This window comes from Chaetura pelagica, unplaced genomic scaffold (assembly GCF_000747805.2).
Source record: "Chaetura pelagica isolate M959 unplaced genomic scaffold, ChaPel_1.0 scaffold70, whole genome shotgun sequence".
In the NCBI taxonomy this organism is placed as follows: Eukaryota; Metazoa; Chordata; class Aves; order Apodiformes; family Apodidae; genus Chaetura; species Chaetura pelagica.
The window spans coordinates 5,860,321-5,874,186 of NW_009952265.1; the positions used below are offsets into that span (position 1 = coordinate 5,860,321).

The window sequence follows — 13,866 nt, forward strand, 5'->3', positions numbered from 1 at the left end:
CCTCTACCTGTTAACATGCTACAGTGCAATTTATGCTAAATTTCTACAAAGAACTAAGCAGAAGGCCTGTCCCACAATCAGAGGAAAAGGAACTCCATTATTCAGTTATCTTAGCAAGTTAGCTAATTTGATGTGCTGGTTGATGTGAACATAATTTAAATATATTTTCTAAATGAGCTCTGCTTTTAAGAAAAAATATTGTTTTTCTTCTAAGAGGGTTTGTGCAAGATCATTTTGCTGTTCAAAATTATCTGTATCTTTGATGTATCTGAACTATATCCATAGTACTTTTAAAATAAATCTTATGTGCCTTACTAACTCATTTCTGTAGCTTCAGTAAGTCCTACCAGTTCTGGTAAGAACCATTTTTTATTGCAAAATGAGTTCAAAATACATTATGATCAACACTTTTAAAAATGGTACAGTCATAGTAGTAGTTTGAGATTGCAAAAATGAGCAATCTCAATGAAATATTTGTATTGCACATACTTTTTTGAACATATCGCCTGGATATGAGCAACATTCATTTCTACCAGCTCTGTAATATGCACAATATCTTGTTTATCTTCTAGGTTGAAGATTCAGAGACATACCATGATGAAACTGCAGTGTGTGGGTTGCTTGCTGTGGTTGTAGTATCTCACCTACCCAGAGATGCTGCCATTGAATGGCATGTTGTTGCAGTAGTTGATGATCCACTCAAAAGAAAACATTTTGCAAATAAGGTGTTGTCAGAGGGCTTCCAAATTGAGTGTGAATCTGTGGAGTCTCGTTCTGCATCTTGTGGATCCATCTCTATACGTCTGAGCTTGATTTCACCATCCGCTTCTCAGCTTGATTTAGATGGACCTCTTCAAGACTTAGTTGCTATGTTTAGACAAGCTGTTAATAAACTTTCAGAAGACTGCAGTGCTAGTCCTTTGTCCTTCAGAACTTTCTTCAAGGAGGATGTCTTTGATGCTGAAACACTACAAACAGGTAAGACTTACGATGATGGAAACCAGGTGTTAATACTTAAGTGTAAGGTAATTTTTTGTTTGCCTAAACTTAAGGTTTCATTAGAAGAAGAAATTTTAGAAGTGCCTTTCAAGGATAGGTGGCCAAGAAGGTCAACAGCATTCTGGCTTGTATCAGAAGCAGTGTGGCCAAGGAAGTGTTCATCCACTGTGCTTGGCACTGGTGTGGCTGCACATCAAATACTGCATTCAGTTTTGGGTCCCTCACTGCAAGAAGGACATTGAAGTGCTGGAGCATGTCCACAGAAGGACAACGAAGCTGGTGAAGGGTCTAGAGCATCAGTCCGATGAGGAGCAGCTGAAGGAACTGAAGTTGTTCAGTCTGGAGAAGAGAAGGGTGAGGGGAGACCTTATTGCTCTCTACAGCTACCTGAAAGGAGGTTGTAGCGAGCTGGGGATCGGTCTCTTCTCCCAAATAACAAGTGGTAGGACAGGAAGAAATGGCCTCAAGTTGCACCAAGGGAGGTTTAGATTGGATACTAGGAAAAAATTCTTCATTGAAGGGGTTTTCAGGCATTGGAACAGGCTGCCCAGGGAGGTGGTTGAGTCACCATCCCTGGAATTATTTGAAATGATGTGTAGATGTGGTTCTTGGGGACTTGGTTTATTGCTGGACTTGGCAGGGTTAGGTTAACACTTGAACTTGAAGATCTTAAAGGTCTTTACCAACCTAAACAATTCTATAATTAAGATATGCTTGTCCGTTTTCTGATGACCAGGCATGCTTCTCGTGTAGAAAGGATATATATGGATGTTTTGAAGTGCAAATAGGATAAAGCCCCAGATTACTTGTGATCTCACAGCTCGCCTGACTTTGAGTATAAGGTTAGATTAGATGATCTCACTCCAATCTGAGTTATTCTGTGATTCCATTAAAGAGAATTTGCTGAGAAATCCAGCCACCTCAGGATCATATCTAAGGAGGATGAATCTTTTGCATAAAAGTCTTTGAACAGTTGTTCATAGCCAGGTTTTTGTGATAATGTAGAACTATGCTCAAATAAAATTCTGTCTGCTAGCAGGCACTTTTTTTGAGAATAAATATGAAATAGTAATGTTTTAAAACAAGGAAATGGTGTTCTATTTTTTACATTAGAGGGTGACTGGTTCTGAACACGGGCTGGTTTCTTGCCAACATTAAACAGAACTTGCTAACCAATTTTATTTTTTTTCCTCAATATTTATTGTTTCAAAATCTCATTCCCTTACCAAGTAAAGAGAATCCAAAACAAAAAATACAATGTTGCAGATATAATTTATTTCTTATTATCTATGGTTTGGTCTGTGCTCAATTTGGGACAACTAACATTACACAAGAGCACAAAAGCTTATTTTATCTGTCAGGTCTACAAAACTGTTAGACCATACTTGTATTGAAGACAGTAAGAGGTTTGTTACTGATTTAGAAAGAACAAAATCAGAACCTTAGTCTATATTTATCTCAAACATGCATGCACTTTAAAAATCCTTGCAGACCACAACTGATCCATATTAATTAGCTGACATAAATGTTAGCCCTCAAATACTCTACTGTCCTATTTTTTTATTTTTAACCTGCAGCATTTTTTGAAGAAAATTCAACCTGACATTGTTTAATAGATTTAAAATACAGGAATTGAAAGCTATAAAAATGTGGCATACAATAAGCATATTTAATCCAGGAAGCAAGGAATGAACATATAGTCTGACAGAATGTTGTTGTTTTTACTGCATCTTGTTTAAGAGCTAAAAGAAAACCTGATAAAACATGTTCCTGGCATGGGATTAACATTACCATTTTGCCTGCTCTCTTTCTAGTATTTCTCAGGACATAGAATAATTATATCAAAATAAATTTCATTTGCTTTATTAAATATATTGCTCAATATAATGTATAAATTGTGCACATAAATACACGCTTTAATTTATTTCATATTATGTTACCAACGGCATAGACATAGAAAGATTTGTTGTGATTGTCATATATTCATTCTGGTTGTGTTCAGATCTCTGCACTGTCATAATAATTGCTGTCATTATAGCAATTTTATCATTATCCCCACTGGTAAGAAGTACATTCTTGCAAATCTGTAGAATATATAGAATACATTAAATTTACAAGTAGCACTAATTCATTGATGAAGAATTTAAAAATTACTTTTTCTACTTAGGAAAAATTTCCAGAAAGTTCATATAATGGGAAGAAGAAATACACAATATATTTTAAAATAGTTTATCAAATTTAAATAGTTGCTGAAGTGTGTCTTACTGATAGTTTCAATCTGATACAAAACAATTATATATATATATATATATACACTTTTTCTGATTCAAAATCAGAAGACTAATTTTTAATATATTGTTAAGACAGCGGGACACATTTAAGTGTTCTGCTAATAGGTGTCCTTGGAGCTTTGAAAGACCTAGTCTCCAGTGAAGCCTCCTCAGCTTTCCAAAAGACGCAGCATATGAATGACCTATGTCCTTGACTGTCCTTTGTACTATTATTACAATTATACTTTTCATAATTTAAAATGTACTCACATATATATATATATATATATTAACTCTTAGTTGAATAAGCACTGTATGAGATCTCCAAGATGTTCCCATTCATTTCAGTATCCCCTGGGCAGTGTCCATAATTGTCCATAAACAAGATGACATAGTCTGTATTTCATCTTCTCAGTTATTATTGGCAGTCTTTAGTTATGACTGACAGAACTACTACAAATGTGTTTGTCCTTTAGCCTGCTTCACAGATGTCATATGCCAGAACTAATATCAGGTCTTTCTTGTGAATCTCATGGTTTTATCCTGACTATAACATCAGTGCAAAATGTTAGAGATTAAGTTTTGATGACCACATCTTCTTCCTGTTTCTCATAGTGTATTCCTGTTTTCCTCTTGAGCCTTTAGGTGGTCCTCATGTTTCATCTATAACAGCCCATTAACTTGTCAGCCTTCTTCCTAAAACTCAACTCATAGTCCGAGGAGAAAAAATACTGTGTTTTACATTACCCAGAAGTTCAATTCATTAGCTGAAAAGAATTTTAAACATACTTATAATATATTTAGGCAAGTTCAAATAAGATCGTTCTTTTTATAGAATGCATGAATATGACTGTAGCAAGTCACAAGAGGGAACAGTACTGGCTTACAAAGCAGCACTGCTGTCTTGTCAGCTCTGAGAATGGCAAAAACTTGCTTACACCTGTCTCTGTAGACTTGCCCTAAGATATTTTGAGTATTTGGATGTCTCTGTGGTGATTTCTACTACCTCCAAAGGATACTTTTTGTTGCAGTCTGTGTCGAGGTGGATATCAGAACTTACATGTGCTACTGATCAGATAGTTAGTAAAACTGACTTTGCAACACAGAATAGCATTTTACTAGGATAAAGCAGAAATATACTGACCTTAACTTAAAAAATTGCTGTCCTAATACACAGACTTTTAAAAAATACTGTTTCCTTGTTGTGGCTACCAGAACCCAGGTGGTATTGAGACAGCAGTTTTTCAGTTGCCATTTATTAATCCAGTTCAGGTAGTGCTGGCTGATAACCATCTGTTTGATGATCCGATAGTGACATGTTTGATCTTCAATGTGTTTGACATTGCTAATCCCACAAGTAGGTCTGTCCTTTTGGAGTCTTTGACTACCATCACATGCATTGTCTGCTGAGGAAACACAACATTAATAGCATAGTAGGGGATGCTAGACACTGCTATTAAAATATTTTTAATGTGAAACACATGAGTATCTATAACAGAAAATATAGAAATTAGTCTGTCTCAGAATCAAGATGGTTATGGAGATAACTGCTCCAGTCTTAGTGGATTTCAGGTGGACTTCCATCATGTCCTAAGATTAACTAAGACTATTCAGTAATTCTTGTAAGATTATGTATTGCAATGTATTGTCTCCTCTAGCAAAAGCATGGAAAAGAAATATATTTTTTTTATAATTTTTTTTTTCTGATTAGAACTTAAAATGGTTGGAGTGAAAGAAGGAAATATTGCCACAGATCTTCTCAGATGATCGTCTGTTTAGATGAGTGCTTTTTTGATGCAAAGAAATTGTTGTTAATTTAAAACTGTCCAAATAAATTAGAGATTTTTTTTTGTAACTAACACAGTAAGATGAGAACCAAGAATATGTATACATTGCATATTGTAACAGATTATTGGTAATTATTATAGCCAGTGTTACTGATGTCAAAAGAAGCTAAAGGTTTGTAATGCAAATTTGAGACAGATAGCTTTCTGTCTTCCTAAAACCAGATATAAAGTTTTATTGAACAAAGTGTAATACTGATGGTGAACTTCTTAGAAGCAATCCCTCATAACATACGAGAGCATTATGGGCACCGTGCTGAGACCACAGAACGCGTTAGAAGTAGTAGGATTAGATTAAGCTGACATATATACTTAGTAAGATGTTGTTAAGCCTTTAGAAGTCTTTAACATAAATTTGACTATTTCTTATTCTCATTTAAATGTGCATTAATATAAATGTGTCAGGACAATTTGCTATACCATCCAGCTGACTAGATTATACTTCTGTATAGGAGAGATGAATGTTCATAAGTCATCCCATTATGATTTTGCAAGCCTTGTTCACAGGATGTATGCAAAATATTTTTGAATATTTATTAGAGAGTAGAAAAGGTCTTGCATTCACCAGAACATCACATTACATAATCCCTTTTTAATAGTACAGAAAAAATAAAGTGAGAATATAAAAAGGCAAAAGAGAACAGGAATAGAAAGTCAGTCTCATAGCAGCATTAAAATGAATATATAATTAGTTTTAAATGTGGCTGTACTCTGTAAATGCTTATGACTAAAAGGCTCTTAATAGTTTATTATGTTTCAATGATGCTTTAAAAAAAAAATTAAAAATCTAATATGAGTCAAGTATCATTCAACTGGACTATAGAAAATCTTACTTGAAATAGAACTTTTTCTTCCATTGAAAGAGAAGCCCTGGTGATTAGGCATTCGGTTAGGAGTCCTTGCACTGACATTGTAACACCTTGATGCATGCACAACATACTGGAATAGGTTGCCCAGGGAGGTTGTGAATGCCCCCTCCCTGGAGGTGTTCAAGGCCAGGTTGGATGAGGCTTTGGTCTAATGTGAGATGTCCCTGGTTGGATCCTGATGATCTTTAAGGTCCCTTCCAACCTTAACCATTATATGATTCTGAGTCTATAAGTGTTGATATTTTTCAAGTGCTGGTCCTTTTGAAATCCAGCTTTTCACTTACTATCTACTGAAGTGATTTTTGTGGCTAACGTATAATTTGGCTGAACAAAAATATTTTTTTTTAATATCATGATGCTGTCTGAAATAGACTGTAAAAGTTGAACTTGGTTTTCCACTAAATTGTATTAATTTAGGCTACATGAAAAAATTTGAGAACAGTTGTCAGCCTGAGAGAAGAGGAAAATGTCACTTTAGATTTCTTGGATTTCCTGTTAAGAAAATGAAAATTTTGCCAAGTATAATAGTTTATGCAGCAGACCTACACTGCTGTGGCTCAAACAGAAAAACTGAAATAAAAAATTAAGAAGTTAAATTAGTACTTGGGGAAATGAATCAGATTATAATATACATAAGCAATCAGGAAATATTGATGTAATTCATAAGTGTGTTAGAAATTACATTTTAAAAAGCTGAAAGTAGCTAAATTTGTTCTTAAGCCACAGAGATGGCTTTGTGATCTGGTTGTTGCTACCCAAAGTATCCAGTCAAGAGATCTGATATATTAAATTACTGCTAAAATGCAGAAATTCAAGATTTTTTTTAGTCCATGTTCACAGTTGTGCTGTTATTGTATCTGCTGCAAGAAACTGTATACATATTTTCAGCAGAAAATCTCACATAAAACTATGGGAAAAAGATTTTTTTGTCTGCTTTCAAAGACATGGCAAAATTGTTTTAATAGTAATGTTGCCTCTTGACTGAATTTGCATAGGCAAGTGTTTTATGCCTGTGCAGCAGCTTAAAATATATTAGATCCTACTTTAGATTAGATTAGATACTACAGTGGCCTTCTGTACTTAAGGATGGGAAATGCATTTTTTAAGAGCACAGATACTAGATCGGTAAAATAATCAACCACTCAGTGCCAAGGCCACATAGCAAAGTTAGGACTCATCCTTATTCAAAGTGGACAGCATGTGACATCTAAAGGTTATGTATTACATAGTCATACATAAAAAACTTGGCTAAAACTTTAAATGGAAAAAAAATCTTTAATTGCTTGACCCACGACTGATATACAACATGCATCTTTTGTCCTTGATATAGACAACCAGCAATATATCTGTAAGGTTATATTTTAAAGCTACTGTGTACAATTTCATATTTCTTTCAGAATTCCTGCCACCAAAATCTAGGGTGCATTTATAGGTTGCTCTGTCCCTCCTATCGTGTTTCCACATCAGGTTGAAGTGCTCTTCAGCACATGAATTACTTATTTTTTCTGTTGAAAATTTACATGTGTTGACCTGGGGGGCAAAATGGGCCTGTCAGAAAACTGAATTTTTGTAAAGTAATGCATAGGTGATAAAGAATAATTTCCTAAGTTTGCATACAAGTTGAAAACTGATTTGCTTTCCTCACATATTCAGTTTCAAAAATGCTAACAATTTTTTATGGTGTTCTGGGGAGTGTCTTTGCTGCTTGGTGTTAGTTTATAAGTTATCTCATTAAACACTCTAATTTGTTAAAAGCAGTAAGCTATAAGGTGAAAATCTTAAGAGAACAGATTTAAAGAAACTTATGGAATGAGAACCCAATCAATTCTGTAATGAATCAGAAGGCATAATTTTGGTAATTAACTCTACAAGGAGCTTGAAGAAGTTAATACTCTTCTGGAAAACTGCTGTCTTCTAGGCAGGTGTATGTATACATGGTCTGTCCGAATATGCATAAGTGTATACATGCATATGTATAAAGTAGAAGCATCCTACTACAATGTCAAAATTGATTTTGAGAAGCTATGCTTTTTTTTATTGCTTTGTTGGCAGAGAACAACTATAAAAGCCTCTTATAACAAACACATCAGCCGTGCAATCATTGCCAAATTTGGATCATCTGGTGTTTAATATATGAGGCATATATGATCTGTCTATCTATGCAGAAACCATTTGTGACAACCTCAGCTTTTAAGGACAAATCACAGTTTAAAGCTACATAGGAAGTCGTTTTTTTCTGAGACTGTTTCAACATGCCAACATTTTGACACCAATTCTACAATTCTACATCAATAAAGATTTAAAGAACTTAGATTTCTAGAGACTTCTGCACCATTTACATAGAATCTGTATTGCTTTTTATTTATAAGTGAAGAAAAAAAAAAACTATGATGGTGTTTAAACCAGTGAAATTACATCTGCCTTAGGAAGTCTATTGATCTTAAAATCATTGTAGGCTGAAAGTGAACTGAGGATATCAGACCTGCTTCCCTTGCTATTGCTTATTCTAGATACTATTAAGGAACATTTCTTGAAACAGAACACTGCTCTAGAGGAACCTTTGGCATGACTAGCTTGTCTTTTTTGTATCCTCTTCTTTAGTACCAACATGCTTGCCATTTGATCTTTGTCTTGCAGACCTAAGAAATAGTTCAATGAAAGAAAATATTTAATTTTGTAAGGAAGAACTGTGCATTTCCGACCAATAACCATATAATTAACAACACACTAACAGTAGCAGGAAGGTCAATGAGTGGATAGCTTGTTCCTGGGGAGGTGCATGAAGTCCCATAGAATGGATGATCCACAGGAGGGTTGTATGTTCGTTCGCTGGCCTGACAGTTGTTGGTTATTCTGTGGCATAACCTATGCACTAAGAAGCATCAGTTTAATCTTCTTTGATAACTTTTCCTAACCTCCTTTAAAAGTATTGCTGATGGACAGCAGGAGCTGTACTTTGGTATTTTTCAATCAGATCTTTTTAGCACTGCTAATAACAGTAGCCTGGAAAATAGGTATTCTATCTGCAGACTGTCAAACTATTAGTTTTGACAATAAACCCCAATAAGCTATGATTGCAAACTTCCTTCCTCTGTACTGCTAAGTGACAATTCACATGTGAAGTTAAATATTTGTCATTGGAAATTTTCCTGCCCTGGCAATATGTGTAAGAAGCTGACAAATATATTTTTTCATGTTTGTTTCTTTTTTCTTCTCCATTTTCCAAGCGCTTTTCCCAAGCTTGAGGTATTCTGCTGTGCCCACTCACTAGAAATTGCCCTCACAACTTCAGTTGTGATACTGAAATTTTCCCATTTCTTGGTCTACATCCTCAGAGCAGTAATGGACATCAGTCTTGGATAGAAAGTGGAAGATCCAGGTGTCAGAACTAGCACTGACTGATGGCCAAAACCATTGATAAATCTTACCTTAAATCCTTCCACTTCCTCTCTAGTTTCCCCTACAGCTCTTCGTTCTCCAGTCTCTCAGAGTTAATTTCTTTCTGTAAGGTCTTACCCTTTTTCAAATGTAGATACCACTGACAGAGCCTATCACACTTTGTCAGATGACTTGACAATCAGAAGTCATACTTAGCGTTCCTCATTTGGATGATTTATAGAGAAAAACAGCTGCTGAAAAATTAAGTTTTAAGGGCTCTAATAATAGGTAAATGGGAAATACCTTAAATTTGTTTTGAAAACTCTTCCAGTGACAGCCCTTTGGAAATCCTCTGTCCTACAAGCAGGATATGGTATCTTTTCTTCTCTATCTGGTTATATCTGTTCAATATATTGGGCATCAAATTCAGCTGTCAGCAGTCTCTCAACAATGCATCTAAACAGTCTCTGAGATTATCTGAAAAGTTTGGCCATTGGCTTGGAGACAGATAAAACCTTCTTGTTACCTAATGGCACAGAATAATTCCTTTCAAAGATTTGAAACTAAAAAAGATATTGAGGTAATGCCTTGAGTCAAACCACAAATGCAGGCAGAAACTTAACAGCATGAGAGGATGCTGCTGCCAGCGTAGTTTGCTTTAATAGCCTAGAGCTCATCTTTTGTCCATGTGGATAGTGGAAGCCAAGGAAGCTACCTTCCTGAAGCCCAGGGACAGCATGGACACAAAGATAATTTATTATTTAGAGTGAAAAATGATGAAACACCTTTGTACTCCATTGTCCATTTGCTTCCACTGTCCTTGACCCTTCTCCACAGGCTAAGCTATCTCTCTTTTGGACTTGAGGAGACCTGAGGACAGAAATCTGCGCAAGGAAACAAGTCCTGTTTGTACTCCATAGGTATGTTTAGGGCAAGAAGCCTTCAGTGTTTGCTATCTCTGGTGCTCAGTCAATGCTGGCCTTTCAAGGCTGCTGAGATGTGGATCTGGAGTTTCTTTTGATTGCAGTCTCTTAAATTCTGAGAAAACTGCAACTGGAAACAGGTCTGAAGGACACCACTGAATAATTATTTTCTGAATTCTAGAAGTATTACAAATCAGATTTCTGATTAAAATACGTTCAGCATACATTTCTAAAGGAGTTTCGGTTTTGAAACACCTTTTAAAATTACACTCTGACTTAGAAGGAAATGTACAAAATCTGTGCTTAGCATCCATAAAACTACTGTAACTTTGTTCAACCACTTACCACCCATTTAATAAGTTGGGTTTGGGGTGTGATTTTATTTATCTGACAGAATTATGCCATTACATCAAGAAAAAGTGAAGTGGAAAGTTTGTTTTGTTGTTTTTGCCATCTGCCCTGTAACTGCTAATCCAAGAAAACAGCTGCAACTAACCATCAAAGAAAGTATTTTGCCATTGTAACACTTCATGCAATTTGACTTTGCATCATATATGCAGTGCTGCTCCAAATAGGCTTATTTCTTCTTAAATTTCTGATAAATTTATATTCAAAATAACATAATCTTATTAGGTATAATTGAGAAATTTCCAATCCTCAGAAAAACAAGCAATGAAAATTTGTATTTTTTTCCTTTCTTTGGGGTTTGCTCAGCTTTACTAGTAATGCATCATATCTGCTGTGTTAAAATCCAATTAATAGCTCTTCATTCATTGACATGGAAAGCATATTTATAACATAGTCCCTTCAGGCACTTCTTTTCTACTCGCACTGTTAAGTCTTCAGTATCAACACTGGATAATTGGAAAAGAGGTAAATTTTGTTCATTGTAACAAATTTGAACATTCCTTCTGTTTCTACATTCTGAATGGCAGGAGTGTGGCCAGCAGGCAGAGGGAGCTGGTCTGGCACACCTGGAGTAGTTGGATAGGGTAAGAAGAGAAAGAGATCACCATACTGGAGAAAGTTCAGAGAACAGCCACTAAAATGATGTCTAGAACATACAGGAAAAGACTGAAAGGACTGGGTTTGTTTGGCCTAAGAGAGAAAAGACTATTCCATATTATTATTAGAATACAATGAATCGCCTAAAAAGAGTGGCATTTAACTGCAGATTCTGGGCGGGGGAGGGGGAAGTTGCTTTCTGTCTGTCATTCTATCATTAATACTCCATACTCTTTACAAAAGATGACTGCTACTCCTTGCTTGAATAATAATTACTAAAACCAGCAAGCAAGATTTTTCTATTGGAGTGTATCTTTCAAAGATAAATGTTTCTTTAGAATTTTCTAGATTCTTTGTTCTTTTTTTTTAACTCATTTCTCTGTAGTGTGCACATTTGTCCTTTTTTCTTTCTTCTTATCTTAGAAGATACAAGCTCAGCATTCACATTACTATCGGGCTCTGATATCTCTGCAGTATTTCTTGTGACAATGTAAAGCCAATGTGTTTCTAGAGTCTAATTCATTTGATAATGATTGAGACACCTTAGGATGAAGAATCTGGTTATAAAGTTAATTTATGTCATATCTTCAACTGGAAAACCCTTTGTTTTCCTCATTTAAACACATTAGTAGATAGTTACCCCATTTGATCTGGGTGCTAAATACTAATATAGCCAGATTTTCGTAGAATTCCAAAAATAATTAAAAAAAAAAAAAATTGCAAGCTGTAAAATTTACAACTTTTATACCTCTAGAGAGCTTCAAAGCTTTGTTCAAAACTTTTGCTCATCAGGACATAAAGACTTCATGAACTTTGAAAATAAATTCGTTTCACCTAGTAGTAATATTGCTGGGAGAAAAAAAACCAAACCAAACCAAACCAAACCAACAACAACAAAAGAGTATATTGAAGATTGCTGTTTCTGATATTTACAGAGTACTGACTTGTCTTAATCATCCTGCCAGGAACGTGTGACTCAGTATAGCAGATAATGGGGTGAAATCAGATGTAAGAAAAAGAACAGTATGTCATCTATTTTACTCTCAACTGTATCTTATCCACATACTGATGCTCTATATGTAAACGCATTTGAGATGTACAAGAAGCTTCCTGTTTGTAGCACAGAAGCCTTAAGTGATTTGGATACTGAACCCAAGATGGCAAAATTATAGAGCTTTATTTTCCTGAAGTTCTTAGCTGAAGTTACAGATACTCAGCAACTCTCAAAATGAGATGCTGTTTAGAGGCAGCACAATAATCAAAATAGGTAAACAGAGCCCTGAAGAAGAGTTCATTGAAATGCATGCCTTGTTCCAGAAAGCAGTTGGAGATCAAATCTAGTTTGAGATTGCTCTTCTATTGGGTGTAACTTCATCATTTTAGAATTATCAAGGGATCTGTCATTCCCAGACTTTTTTGAAAAGCATGACTAATTGAAGCCAGCCTAGGGCATTTTCTAAAATTGCATACATGAAAATAAATATATTCTAATTTAGCTGATTATTCTATTTTTTCTTTGCATTAACTACGTAGAATGTTCTTTGAATTATTTTGTTTCATATCACGTAGTTTAACTTACCTGCTGTGATCTAATCAAGTATTTGGGTCACTCAACCCACAATAGCAACAGAAATAATCAGGATTTGTATCTTTAGATTAGACTTTTTGAAGTTTACTTTTCTTCTAAATTATTTTTTTTTCTTGTGTTTGTTTTTAGCTGTGATGGTATGCAAACAACTTAAACTTTTGATCCTTTAAAAATCTGGAAACAGAAACCTCAGCTACTTTAACAGTGCTTTCATTAAAATGATTGCTTTTCATTTTGGGCTAAACATGTTTGAAAATACTTTATGTAGGAGTTTTCCAAACTTTATAGGCATATTAAAATTCCTTTTTGTTAGGAAACATGCTACATTATACTTCCTTTCTACAGAAATTAATGCCACAATACTTATCCTTTAGTATGTTTACCATATGATGGTAAAAAGTCTTTGGTAAGTATTAATTGGAAGGAACATTTTGGGTTTTGGTGTTAGGCAGGAGTTATTCTAAGCATATTGCTTAAAATGGGCTTCCACCTTCTTTTCCATGTTGTTTATGTTTCACCTTCATGAATATACTGCAGAGAGACTGAAAAGCATTCTAGAAATTTTCATCACTTAAACATAGTCATTCAAAGTCAATAATTATATTAAAAATACTTCATCAGTACCAGGGTGCATTGATGTCACACTAAAGAAGATCTGCTACAAGACATGCTATATTTTTAGCTCTGAGCTGGCTAGGAACCCACGATTAACTATCTTAATAATTGTAACATATATATTTCAAAAATACCCATTCAGTGCCTCCAATGAAGTCATTCAGGAAAAAAACCAAACAAATAACAAGAACTATATACTTTGTGCAAGAGGGTGAGAATTAAATATGCTTGTCCAAACATAGGAAAACTTGGGGGGGGGGGGGGGGGGGGGGGGGGGGGGGGGAAACAACAAACTTCCTTGTGCTGCTGCGCTTTGTTGCGGGGAACGATGCCGAAACCCAGACACCGGCTCTTTCTAGAAAAGCGTAGGACAGA

At 35.1% G+C, this 13,866-nt stretch overlaps 1 protein-coding gene across 1 annotated transcript in view; it reads left to right on the top strand.

Annotated features, from left to right (window-relative positions):
- DPH6 (diphthamine biosynthesis 6) overlaps nucleotides 1-13,866 on the top strand; it is a 188,686-nt gene that overhangs the window by 150,327 nt on the left and 24,493 nt on the right. The window contains exon 14 of the mRNA XM_010007704.1: nucleotides 573-978. Within this exon, the coding sequence (XP_010006006.1) occupies nucleotides 573-978 (406 nt within the window). The remainder of the gene's footprint in view (nucleotides 1-572; nucleotides 979-13,866) is intronic.